Source organism: Stomoxys calcitrans, chromosome 5 (genome assembly GCF_963082655.1).
Source record: "Stomoxys calcitrans chromosome 5, idStoCalc2.1, whole genome shotgun sequence".
In the NCBI taxonomy this organism is placed as follows: domain Eukaryota; kingdom Metazoa; phylum Arthropoda; class Insecta; order Diptera; family Muscidae; genus Stomoxys; species Stomoxys calcitrans.
This window is the reverse complement of record NC_081556.1, coordinates 45,036,437-45,050,961: the sequence shown is the minus strand read 5'-3', so window position 1 is coordinate 45,050,961 and position 14,525 is coordinate 45,036,437. Positions and strand designations below refer to the sequence as shown.

The 14,525-nt window shown below is 39.3% G+C and overlaps 1 protein-coding gene across 2 annotated transcripts in view; it reads right to left on the bottom strand.

The window, feature by feature from the left end:
- LOC106088096 (protein EFR3 homolog cmp44E) overlaps positions 1-11,767 on the bottom strand; it is a gene marked incomplete in the record, with an annotated part of 58,223 nt that extends 46,456 nt beyond the window's left edge. Inside the window, 1 exon segment of one of the 2 annotated variants that reach the window (XM_059370280.1) lies at positions 9,720-11,767. In XM_059370280.1, the coding sequence (XP_059226263.1) occupies positions 9,720-9,804 (85 nt within the window). 2 annotated transcript variants of the gene reach the window in all.
- Positions 11,768-14,525: the final 2,758 nt, after the last annotated feature.

The window sequence follows — 14,525 nt, the reverse complement described above, 5'->3', positions numbered from 1 at the left end:
CATATAGGGAATGTCGACCAGATGCTCTACACAATATTCTATACAATACTCTATATTGGGAGATTGTTCTAAATGGCAGCTATATATCCAAATATAGTCCGAACTGGACGATATTCAAAAAACAAGTGTAGATGTCTATCAAATAGCACTGTTTCAAATTTCCCTGGGTTTATGTTCCAAATATTTTTCGATCTTGTCGATATGCAACAAACAGGTGCAGAGGTCTATGAAAATGCACTGTTTCAAAGTTCATCCAAATCGGATGAAAAATGCTGCTTTTAAGGACTCAATACCCTATATCGGGAGATCGGTTTATATGGCAGCTATATCCAAATATGGTCTGATCTGGACGATATTAAAAAAAAAAAAAATGTTAAAGGGTACTGGAACACACTGTGGCAAATTTCATCGAATTCGGGTTATAAATGGTTCTGTTATGGCCTGAATACCCTATATCGGGAATACGAAATAATCAAAAATTGTTTGGAAAATGTTTTTATACCCAAAATATCTGCAAAATTATAAATACCGAGGTTTTGGGTATAAATGGGTAAATACCCGGGTATTTACCTAATTTACCGGGTAAATACCTTTTGGGTATTTACCCATCTCTACACTTGCCCCGACGGAAGACAAGGAAGAGCAGACCAAGGATATTTTCTGCGAGTGCCTTTAGAGAAAGTACGGCCGCTGCCCCGACCATGATATTTAAATCGTTCTGAGAAATTTTAATGCGAAATAGGGAAGGAAGACATCTTTGAACCAACAGTCGGATAATTTAACCTCCACGAGATAATGTCCGATAATGGGTTGAGGCTAATAGATATCGCCGCGGCAAATTTCAACATTTCAACATAAAAATATTCACAAAGCCACATGGCTGTCACCCGATCAAAATACGAGGAACCACACGGCACGGGATAGCTGTGAGCACCGCATAAGCTGGAACATTGGGGTACTATCTGTGTGGTGTTCATTGCTGTCACAAGAAGCTTAGCTGCGAGCTACCGAGGATGCTCTATACGGAGAAGCTGTAACGGCAGTCGCGGAGTATCAGCGGCATCGAACGGAGAGTCTCAGTGAGAGGACGGGCGGCACCGCCTCTTGCACGAATACTGAGTGCCTATGATGCCAGATATGACAAGGCGAGTTATTGGCGCCTTTAAATAACTAATGGCCACCATGTTCCCATGGCGATCGGTTCTTTGGACAGGAACGAGCTTGCTCACCCACAGGAGCTTGACGAGAATCGCCACCTCCACATGAAAATGTGGCTGCAACAACAATAACAACAACGACGAACACCATACAGATCGGAGCTAAAAGTTCCAGCCCGTGTAGTGCCTAAAGCAATCCCGCGCCAGGTGGAGCTATTCTATATTTCAATAGCTAAACGAAATTAAAGTCTAACCGGATTTAGACATGGGACCTCGTTTGTTAAAAGCAGTAGGTAGACTCGCTTGTGTAGGGTAATTTTTTGGTCGGCTCCCGCTGATTTCTTTGCCTTTTCTTACTTTTGTTGTTATTCATTTTTTCTTTGTTAGTTTGCCATTTGTGGTTTGTTTCTTCGTTGTGAAAAACCTTTGCCTAATGGTGAATATTTACGAAGTCATTCGCATTCACATGTGGTATTCCCATGGGTATAGGCACGAAATTTCCCATTGAGTAGTAATAGCAAGTCAAAGTTGCCAAACTGCAACTGTCACTTAGAACATATTAGGCTCAACCACACCCAATATTATAACACCGACCATTTTTAACACATAAGATAGTTACATTGGCCTTCATTTAACCAGTTTCTATAATTTTTTAATAGAAATTGAACTTTGATACAAACCATTTAGCAATAAGGGCTTGCTAATGGTAGTAGTAGCACAACTGTTGGGGTGGTGCATTTTTGGTTTGCTTTATGCAAAACAAAATTAACTATTGCAAAGATAGCCTTGGGCTTACATTTATCTGTGCGATCTGTTTAGAAAAATCGATTACTGTCATGGCTAATATGTGTGTCAGTTTATTAGCCAACTTTGTTGGAAAAGTTAGTAAGTTAACGTTGGAGAGAGCAACTAGCGGTAGTAAACTTCAAATACTTTTGTAATTTAAACAAACTTTATTTTAATTTCCGGCTGCTTTTTTTGCGGCTCCATTTAATGTTTGCTCTGCTCTTTAGAAACTTGAAAACACCACTTCAAGGCCATTGACCCCGTAGCCTCATATTAAGTAACACATTAGGTAAAATTTAACATTTTATTATTTTCACAGGACATACAATGCACTTTGAGCCAAACTCCCCCCTAAATTGTACTAATTTTAGTTAGTTTCCTCAACTATGAAACAAAGTAATCCTTCGCCGCACAAGACCGCAAATCTTAAGCGTCCACATACGCCTTTTATGATAATGACTCACCCGACATTTTGATGATTTGAATGGGTTCAAAATATGTTAATTCTCGATTCGTTCGTTTGACTGATAGGTGAACTATGTAAAACTCCAAACTCCCTAGGTTTATGTTCCAAATTCCTGGAATGGATTTACTGCCTGCCTTTTTTTTTTCTTGCACAGGAAAACTAGCTATGAGCCAGCTGTTCAATATGTAAATGAATGAATGGTGTGAGGAGTGTGGATGGACTTAACATCATGTGTTAGAAAGAAATGGCATGATTTATTTAGAATGAAATCAAAAGAAAACATGAGATAATGGAAGGTAAAAGAAGCACATAAAAATGAAAAAGTGCTGCCAGCTTCAAAAAATTTGTAGTGCTGCCAAAGTTATGTTCTGCAGGGCTGTACTCGCAAAAGCTAAAACCCGTTAAATTTTAATAATATTTCTTAAATATATTTATAGAAGCAAGAGTGTTTGCGGTTAATGGAATTATTGGGAGTATTTAAATTAGAAGAATAAATAGCTAATATTTTTCACTTGGTTGATGGCCTTAAGGTAATTAAATCTCCAAAAATAAATGTCCCCTAAGACACACTTGTCAAATCAATTGAAAGCTAAGCTAAAAATCAATCAGCTGTTTGTATTTGTTTTGATGTCGAAGGACAACTGATTCAGAGATGATATCAAAAAAAAAAAAAAAACAGTTGGCGTCGTTTCCGCCAAAATGTGGTACATAAAGGCGTTAAATTAACTTTTTTACCCTCTAGTGCATCTCCTGGAAAGTCATATATCAAATTTTTAAACATGTTTTTGTTTTACTATCTGTTAGCAACATGACATCGCTGGATACAAAGGTAAACAAATTACTTTTACTTAGATACAATAAACTCTTCTTAACAAGTATGTAGGAGTTATATAGGTTAGGTTAGGTAATAGTAGCAGTCCTTTTACAGACTCACTTAGACAATTTTAAGTCCATTGTGATACCACAGCAGCGAAAGGCCAAGTTTTCTGGCGTGAATGGAACCCACGACCCCTGCATTGGTAATCCAAGCATGCTACCAACTCGACTACCGGGTGTTATATATGGATGGAGGCTTTTACTAAAATACTTTGAATGAACACAATTTCTGGTGAAATTAATTCTCATGGACTCACTCCCCCTTTGAGAGAAATAGCGTAAATATAATTCATTGGCCAGTCATGAAAGGCAAACATTATAAATAGAAAGACTGCACAGAGCCCGGGAGATATTTATCTAACGGCTACGGGACTAAGCTTGTGGTAGCCGAATTTAAAAAATTTCAATATGCCATATCCGTTTGGATTTAAGTATGGTGCCACAAATTATCAGGCTATGAAATGTAGGCGCGACAGGCGAAAAGTTAGAGAGCAACACTACGGTACTGAAGATAGCATTAGCCACGCTTGAAACGTATGCCGAAGGAGTGTTGTATGTGTTCAAATCCACCTATTGTCCAGCAATTTCTTTTCAGTAATCAATAAACCTTCCTGAACACAGCTTAAGTTTGTCTCATTGTTGCTTATAGGCGTTAGGTTAGTATCGGACTCGGATGGGAAGGTCAAGGGCAAGGGCAAGGGAACGGAAATTGATCTTGATCATAAAACTGGTGCTCCTCTTTTCTGCTCTAAAATCTAAGTATGTTCCACTTATACTTTTGTTTAATGACGAATTGGACATCGTCTTCATGGACAAAAAGTTTGGTATGGCGATATACAGCCTTCGTTGAAGGTAGGCGAAAACACTGGAGCAGATTTTTTTTTGGGTCTTTTTGGGTTTCTTAATAATTAAAGCAGTCCTATAGTCTCGTCACCCCGAAAGCTGGTTAGGACCGGTTATATGCTACGAAATCGGTGAGTGCTAAACATTGGTTTGTTAATAGAATACAAGTAGGCCTGAGTATCTGAAAGCTTTTGGATTCCCAAAACCTGTCCCTAATACTTCTGGTCCGTGAAGAGAAATCAGATTTTGAGTAGCGGGACCCTATAAATCATGAAGTGGGTGGTTAGTTAACCAAATGAAGATTTGCTCGGTGAACACAATTATCGTAAGAAAAATTCTGTCATATGGGACAGATAGTGGTAATGGGGAAGGCTGTAGAAAAGAGGTGTTCTCATGGAGAATTTCCCTAAAATTGGGCAGGTCAAGGTAGGATTCGTGGATTTACTCAAGGGTGCAGGGAATGGGAGACACAGAGCCTGTATTCTTGCAAAAAATAGCCTAAATGTTTCTCTTTTTCTGCCACTATGCACTGAAGATTCAGTAGTAGCCAGCCTTCAACTTTTTATGTCTCATTACTGGCTGGCTTCCCTATATAGGGTACACGATTCAGAGATACCGCCTTCGAACCTTAACTTGCTGGTTGAAACTGCTTCTGTAGGGGAAAAGGGCATCATTGTGGGAAGTGATACGGGCACCAGATATGGGGTCCGGCACGGGAAAGCTGTGAGCACCACACAAGCTGGAACATTAAGGTCCTATCTGTGTGGGTTTTATTGCTGCCACGAGAGACTTAGCTGCGAGCAAACGGGAGCGTCCACAGGCTGCGGATAGTGGAATGCTCCATACAGTGTAGCTGCAACGGCAGTCGCTGACAATCAGCGGTATCGATCGAAGAGTTGTTGTAGTTGCCACATTTTCATGTGGAGGTGGCGAGTTGCGCTCCTGTAGGTGAGCAACTCGTTCCGGTCCAAAGAACCGATCGCCGTGGGAACAAGTTGGCCATTGGTTATTTAAAGGCGCCAATAATCGTCTTGTCATATTGTATTTGTGCAAGAGTCGGAGCCGCCCGGCGTCTCACTGAAACTCTCCGCTCGGTACCGCCGATTGTTCGCGACTCCCGTAGCAGCTACTCCGTATGAAGCATTCCACTATCCGCAACCTGTGGACGCGCCCGGTAGCTTGCAGCTAAGCTTCTCGTGACAGTAATGAACAACATACAGATCGGACCTCAATGTTCCAGCCTGTGTGGTGCTCATAGCTATCCCGTGTCGGGGAGACTGGAGAGTCTCAGTGAGAGGCCGGGCGGCACCGGCCTTTGCACAAATGCTGAGTGCCTATGATGCACGATATGACAAGGCGAGTTATTGACGCCTTTAAATAACCAATGGCTACCCTGTTCCTGCGGCGATCGTTCCTTTGGACTGGAAAGAGTTTGTTCACCTATAGGAGCTTGACGAGGATCGCCACCTCCACATGAAAATGTAGCTACAACAACAACAGGTTCAAGTTCAGATATCAACCGAAGGGATGAGCTGCCCTGAATGACTTGTTTGTGTGAGCATGTCCTAGAGCCAAACCAGGGGGCAAACAGCGGCCAGCATGGTGGATGTTAAAACTGGTTGGTCTAAGGAAGGGTTGCAGAAAACATTTCAATAAGGCGAGAAACATAAGGGCCCTACACGATTGGGGCTTCTATAAGGCTGAGCTAAGAAAATCAAGGGTCAGCTGAAAAATGCTCAGAACATATCCTGGGTGGCGTGCTGCAGCTCCGTGGAGGATACATTTGAGGCCTCTAAGCTGGTTGATCTAAGGAAGGGTAGCTGAAAACTTTCAAATAGGGCCAAAGCTACAAGGTTTCCACACAACTGGGATGTCTATAAGGCTGCGTTAAGAAATTCAAGGTCCAGCTGAAAAAGACTTGGAACAAATCCTGGGTGGAATAGTGCGGATCCGTGGAGGATACATTGGAAGCCTCTAGGCTGATAGTTCTAAGGAAGGGTGGCAGAAAACATTTCAATAGGCGAAAGCCACTAGGGGCCCACACGACTGGGACGGCCAGCTAATAGGCTCAGAACAAATCCTGGGTGGAATAGTGCAGCTCCGTGGAGGATACATTTGAGACCTCTAGGCTAAGAAAGTTCCTCGAGACCTTTTACGGTGGGCTATATTCAGAAGTCAGAGAATAAATGGATAATGTCTAGTGAAGAAACACTATTTCTACTCGTTGACAGACATTTCCCGGCAAACTCTCCAGTGAACAACGTGGCTCAGGAAGAGGTTGTCACTGGTATGCATTCGTCGGAGGTTATAGGGGAAATTGTGTCTGAACCGAAATCCTTTGGGTGATAAAAAGTTTCGACTCCAGGCTCTGATGATGTATCACCGGTTGAATTACAAGCTGAGTCTGATAGACTGGTTCCTTTGCTTAGGGAGATATACTCTGCTTGTATCAGCATGTCATATATACCTGTGGGATGAAGAGATACAAAGGTCATTTTCATTCCGAGAGCAGGAAAACCTTACCACACTAAGGCGAAGGATTTTCGTCCTATTAGTCTATCATCCTTTATGATGAATCCCATGACAGTCGGTTGTACATACCGGATTGACCCGATGAAGTCAAGGAATATACAATGGTAGCATTTCTTGACATTGAAGGTGCTTTCAATAATGTAAAACAGACGTCACTCATGATGGGGCTGGAGTTTCTAAGCATCAATACTGCCATAAGGAAATTTATTTACGATTACGGCAGTCTTTGGATCTGTAGATCTAGAAAGATGGAACAGCAGAGGAGCACCTTAAGAAGGTGCACTGTCTCCTCTACTTGGATTTTGTGTAAAAAAGTGTAAAAAAGCACTAACTTGGATATTTGGAACATTTTACCAAAAGGTGCTTAATTTTAACAAAAAAAATTTGCAATAGCAAAATCTCAACGGATGTACGAAATGATGCAAAATAATGGCGCGTAACCATCGAATGTCTTCGCTTTGATCGTTCAGATGTTGATTTGGCTAACCGATAAGAACGCCCAGTTTTAAATTCCGGGTTGAGCCTCAGAAAAAGTTTTCAGTGGTGGTGTTCCTCCCAAATCCTCACAAATGTGTGGTATCAGCCATTTAAGAGTTTTCTACGGCCGTTCGGACTCGGCAAGAAGTGATCCCTGATCGTCTAACTTAAATCGAACTTTATTCACCTATAGAAATAGGAGAAACTTCTCTCAGCATTGTCTCCCCGTGGCAGTAAAAAACTAAAATTTTCAATAAGGTAAAAAGCACTGGCAGGAAAAGCAAAAAGCGTCCACTTAGTGCTTTTTTTAGTTTGGCACTTGGTACCTAAAAAACACCAAAACTAGTGCGAAAAGCACTAAGTTGGCATCCCTGATTGCGGTTAGGGGAAAGTTCCCCAACACTCTTATGGTGATTTCGATTCTGAAAAAAAAAAATGTTACACTAATGTGGCACTTACATGTGTGTCTCGCACTGGCAGTAAGAAGGAGTTCCACTTAGGTTCTGATTTCCTTGAAAACTAGTCTGATTTAGCGGATAATAATTGCGCCATCTAGAGGCTCAAGAAGTCAAGATCCCAGATCGGTTTATATGGCAGCTAATCAGGTTAAGCCATATTTGGCACGCTTGTTGGAAGTCATAAAAAAACACGTCACGAAAAAGTTCAGCCAAATCGAATAGGATTTGCGCCCTCTACAGGCTCAAAAAGTCTAGACCTCAGATCGGTTTATATTGTTGGAAATCATAACAAAACAAGATCGGTTTATATGGCAGCTATATCAAAACATGGACAGATATGGCCCATTTACAATTTAAACCGACCTACACTAATTAGAAGTATTTGTGCAAAATTTCAAATGGTTAGCTCAACTCCTCCAAAAGTTAGCGTGCTTTCGACAGACAGACGGACGGACATGGCTAGATCGACTTAAAATGCCATGACAATCGAAGAATATATATACTTTAGGGGGTCTTAGACAAATATTTCGAGGAGTTACAAACAGAATGACGAAATTAGTATACCTCCATCCAATGGTGGGAGGGTATAAAAACAGTGGGGATAGTTCTCTCATATCAATGGAAATACGGACATGGCCATATAGGTACGACATACAGAAATTCAAGACAAATGTTAATAAACACTACTGCTCTCTTTTCGCCTACGATCTTCAAATATAGTCTCTAACACAATGCACTTCATATATAGGCACGTGATGACAATGTGCACCACATGGGTTGGTACTCTGAGCTCCGATTTGTATAGTGTTCAACATCATCACGCGAAGCTCAGCTGGGAGCTAACTAAATAACCAATGGGCATAACGTTCCTGCTGCGATCGGTCCTATGGATTGGAACGATCTTACTCACCTATGGAGCTTCACGAGGATGGCCCCGGCTCGAATATCAATGACCCAGGCCTCTCAGAATGCTGTTCTACGAACTGCGATGGGCTGTCGCTTCAGTTCTCAATTAGAACACCTTCATCAGTAGACAGTCCCACAAGACTTACTACCAGATTTCTGTGAGCGAACCCCTTCCAAGTTGAACAGGTAAAAAGTCGTTAAGTTCGGCCGGGCCGAACTTTGAATACTCACCACCTCGGGTATATTTTGGCAAAGTCGGACAATAAATGCGCCTTCTATGGGCCCAAAACCTTAAATCGAGAGATCAGCCCATATGACAGTTATATAAAATATGGACCGATCTGTGTCATATTGCAGAAGGATGTCGAGGGGCTTAACTTAACTCACTGTCCCAAATTTCGGCTACATCGGACAATAAATTCGCCTTTTATATACCCAAAACCTTAAATCGAGAGATCAGCCCATATGGCAGTTATATACAAATCTGGATCGATCAGGGCAAAATTAAAGAATGATGTCAAAGGGCCTAACACAACTCACTGTACCAAATTTTGGCGCTATCGAATTGAAAAAGGTTATCAAACGGCATAACACAACTCACTGTCCCAAATTTCAGTCAAATCGGATAATAAATTTGGCTTTTATGGTTCTAAGACCCCAAATCGGCGGATTAGTCTATATGGGGGCTATATCAAGATATAGTCCGATATAGCCCATCTTCGAACTTTACCTGCTTATGGACAAACAAAGAATCTGTGCAAAGTTTCACCTCAATATTTCTATTTTTAAAGACTGTAGAGTGATTTCAACAGACAGACGGACGGACATGGCTAGATCGTCTTAGACTTTTACGCTGATCAAGAATATATATACTTAACAGGTTCGGAAATGGATATTTCGATGTGTTGGAAACGGAATGACAAAATGAATACACCCCCATCCTTCGGTGGTGGGTATAAAAATTCCAACATAACCCAGCTGGTAAATTAAGCATGGTGACACAACAATCTGTTACACGGGCTAGAGTAAAAATCTGACACCTATAGCAGTTTGACAAGTATCTCTACTTCAGCATAGAAATGTGTGGCTACTACAACAACAAGAAAAAAAGATGAATAAAACTGTTTTAACAAAATTAAAATTTTGACAAATTTTGTTTTGCGTTTTGCATATTTCTATTTGTTTAAAACGTCACTACAAAAATTGTGTTAAACTTACACGATGGGTCTGTACATTTCTGTATAAATGTATCCAAAAACTCAGGAAATTCCACAGGTTCAAAGCAGCAAGTAAATAAAGCCATGTCAATGTCGATTGCACTGCGTCAATTGGTGGAACAGGTGGTTATTGCTTGAGGGGGTTATTTTTTCAAAAGACAACAAAATGAAACACTTCAAAATAAGCAATTCATTATTTCAAACAATCTTTTAGCACCATTGATGAACAGCAACATGTGTTTATTTTTTATGAAATTGTTATAAAACAACACACAGCTCTTTGTATATTTCTAAGAGGCCCATGACACTTCAGCACATATTTGCACAAAATTTCTGTTTCGTTTTTTCAGATTTAGATGCTACAATTGCAAGCATTCTTTTAGTGTGTGTGCGTGTGTATTTGCTTCCACTGTGAGCAATGTGACCACACACACCACTCTGTTTTTTTTTTCTTTCTCTTCTTGGGCTTTGTTTTGATTGATATCTTGTTTAACTAATTTTTTTTAACTGTTGTTATTGTTGCTGCTGTTGTTTTTAGTCGGCTTTTCTCTTGTAAAAGCTTAACAAGTGCACAAGAGCAACAAATTGCCTCTACGACCTTGAACCGCTTAACAACAATGGGGGGTTATCTTTAACAGCACAACACTGTCACTCAAACAAACGAACACGAACACACATATATGGCATTCGGCGGCAATGTGTATGGGGGCTAGTTGGCTGGCTCTCAGTGGGTGAGAGAGTAAAGTAAACTAGATGGTGTGTTTTGTTGCCACTCTATAGCAAGGTGGTGGGTGGGTGTTTACTAGGCGAAAGGTTTTGGTAGGTTAGTTATATTGGTGTGGTGAGTAAGAGCAAGAGCATGGGGTTTCACCGTAGCATGGGGGTAAGTATGAGTATTATTGTTGTTCACTTCAAATCAGCTGTTCTCATTGGGGTGTTTGGTTTTCTCTTCATTGAGGGGCTGTCTGTGACGTTTTGTTTTTATCTTATTTGTTTTGTTGACATACTTTTTTACCATGGGGTTTTTGATTTCTTGTTATTATTAGCGATTTTGGGGGTATGTATGGAATTGCTTTTATTTTATTTACTTAACGAGGAAGAATTGGAATGGGACTCACAACATTTTCAATGATTTTGTACAATTTTTTTTATAAATGTTGTTGGGTTCTAAGCACGAATGTTATTGTGGGTTAAGCGTCTTTTATCCAATTGTGGTATAATTGTATGAGAATTGCTTTTGTCAGCTTGTGTAGAAAAAAGAAGCTTAATTCTATTTATGGTAAGGTTTAGTTCACGTTTTGCTTTTAAGGGGTTCTACTCTGGAGCAATTAAGGTTTTTGTTATTGTAGAATCTTGAAATTTGGTTCTTTTGATTCAAGGACCCCCCACGCAATGCTTTTAGTTCAGTTTTAGTCTTGAGTAGCAGCGTATGATGATGGTGTTGATGAAGACAATGTTGTTGCTGCTGCTGACGCTAAGTAGTCTGTGGTGGTTTTCGTCGTTGTTGGTGTTGCTTTTGATTGTGTATGTATAACTACAGAATCAAGTTTAGCTGTCATTTTTGACATAATTAACGGTAACATTGCTTGCTTTCTTTGGCTTATACAAGTGGTGGTATTGACTATTATTACTGTTAATTTTTTTATGGAGTTTTATGTAAAAAGGAACTTGATTTGTTAATTTAACACTAATATAGAAAATAATTTAGTATTTTCAAGCTTTCTTCTTTGGTTTCAAACGTTTTTCTTTTGTTTTGTTTTTTTTTTTTTTGTAACAAAGGCCTTTCATAAAAGGCCAAACTATGTTAGGATATTGTGAACCATTAAATCTTATAACTACAATAATTAGGATTATAGTTTATTTTAAACACCGTCAAATAAGATTATTTTGCATAACAATTGTGTTTTAAAGGGTATACTTTATTTAATAACAAATATGTGTTTAATCTACAGCTATTTATATTAGATGAACTTTTTCTACTTGGTAGACAAATTTTTTGTCATATCACTTGCTTTTCTTGTTTAATTACTTTATCTAAAAATCACTTTTATTTTACAAACATTTTCTTTAATCATTTTTTTTTTTATAAATTAATTTTAATATTTTTTAATATATTTCTTTTCGTTATTCTTTTTTTCTTGGCATTTTGACCCTAACAATATCTAAGAACAACTACTGCAAATGCCAAGAAATTCTGGTAAAAAGCTTTTTCTTTTATTGAGTGCGTACAACTGGGGGCATTTTTTAAGGTTTCTAAAGCTTTTTTGGTGCCTCTCATCTCGTGTTTACCCTAAAGAGCTTTTACCCAAAAAAGCTTTCAATAATATGCCACTTAGCGTGACTTTGTTGTTTAAATTTACCGTAGCGACTCAAAAACTGTTTTCATTGAGAAAATATAATTTCGTTCATAAACATGATATACGTTAATCATGCCAATGAGCTTCTTCTCTAGGAAGGAATAATCCACAAGAGTGAGTTGTAAGTTTTTTGAACCAACAACAACTAGACCTTATAATATTCATTACTCAAGTATACAGCAAAAAAAGAAAGAATAAATAGTCATGAAATCCCATTCCAAAAACAAAATAGTGTAAGTTGGGCATGGAATGGATTTAAAAAAGTTCTAAAACTGAAAATAAAATTGTAATGAAAATTCCAATTTTTCTTTTGAAAAAATCTTTTAAAAATGCAGAATTTCAGCCAAGTCGGGTAGACAATGCGCTCTCTAGAGGCTTAAGAAGAATAATCGGATGATAGGTTTTTATGGGAGCTATATCAGATTTTGAACAGATTGGAAACATACTTGGTACATCTATTTGAGGTCAGAGGAAAAGTCTAAGAGGGTTCAACTTTACTAGCAGATAACTTTGAGTCTATCGCTGTTGCTCCACCTATCCGAATATATAACATTGAGCAGATTAGTGTTCGGAGGTTTTATTAAGAATTGGGTGAATAGACCATAGACCAGACCTCAAGCTAGAAGGAATGACTCAAAGCTAGAGGGGAGAACAGGCTTGGGCGTCTACACTAACAACCCAGAGACAGAGTTCTGTTTTTGTCTGACCATAACACTTTGCGATAGGCCGAAATCCGGGCGGTTACGGAACAGTTCAATAGTCGGAAGTAGACAAAATTTTTCTGGGGGAGATCCAGAGCGTGACTAAACGAGGCTCATAATCCAAGTGGATAATCTAAAAGGTGATTAGTATGGCTTTGGGTACTGTTACGTGACACATGGGACTACGGGCACAAATAGGCAGACGCGTATAGATCTGTGTGACGTGTATAGGTCGTGTGGCGAAGACGACGATGCGTTTGAACGTTTCCGAAATTTTTTTTAACAATTGTTTTCGATAAATTTTTCTATAAAATTTCACAACATCTTTTGTAAAGGGTGATTTTTTTGAGGTTAGGATTTTCATGCATTAGTATTTGACAGATCACGTGGATTTCAGACATGGTGTCAAAGAGAAAGATGCTCAGTATGCTTTGGCATTTCATCATGAATAGACTTACTAACGAGCAACGCTTGCAAATCATTGAATTTTATTACCAAAATCAGTGTTCGGTTCGAAATGTGTTCATTCACCGTAACGTTGCGTCCAACAGCATCTTTGAAAAAATACGGTCCAATGATTCCACCAGCGTACAAACCACACCAAACAGTGCATTTTTCGGGATGCATGGGCAGTTCTTGAACGGCTTCTGGTTGCTCTTCACTCCAAATGCGGCAATTTTGCTTATTTACGTAGCCATTCAACCAGAAATGAGCCTCATCGCTGAACGGTGAATGAACACATTTCGAACCGAACACTGATTTTGGTAATAAAATTCAATGATTTGCAAGCGTTGCTCGTTAGTAAGTCTATTCATGATGAAATGTCAAAGCATACTGAGCATCTTTCTCTTTGACACCATGTCTGAAATCCGACGTGATCTGTCAAATACTAATGCATGAAAATCCTAACCTCAAAAAAATTACACAAATATATAACAAGTAAAAGCGGAATAAAAGGGGATCGGCTTATATGGGGGCAATATCTGTTTATAGACCAATTCGGGTCATACTTGGCATGGATATTGGAAATCATAACACAAGTTTCTGTTCCAAATTTCAGCCAAATCGGATGAAAATTGAGACTTCTAATGTCTCAAGAAGCCAAATACGGGGATCGGTTAATATGGGGGCTATATGCAAATCTGAACCAATATGTCCCATTTGCAATCCCCAATGACCCACATCAATAAGAAGTATCTATGCAAAATTTCAAGCGGCTAGCTTTACGCTTTCGACTGGTATCTTAATTTGGACAGACGGAAGGACATTGCTAGATAGACTCAAAATGTCGAGACGATCCAGAATAAATATACTTTATTGGGTTGCAGATCAATATTTCGAGGTGTTACAAATGGAATGACTAGATTAGTATATCCCCATCCTATGGTGGTGAGTATAAAAATCAATTTGTGTTTGTTTGTGTGTTCCTTATAGACTCTAAAACGGCTGAACCGGCATAATTATCCCGTGGTGAAAATGGGGTACTACATTTTTTGATATCTGAAGGGGAGCGTACACTCCCCCTTAACCTTATTTTCAGAAACACCAAATCGGTCAATATGGCAGCTATATCTAAATATTGAGTCGAACGTCGGGAGGCTTAAAAAAATTCACTGTTTCAAATTTCAGCGGAGTTGCGTTATAAATAAAGCTTTTATAGGCCTCAGACCCTTTATCGGCAGACCGGTCTTTATGGCAGATATATCCAAATATGGTCCTATCTGAACCATATTTAAGCCGAATGTCTGG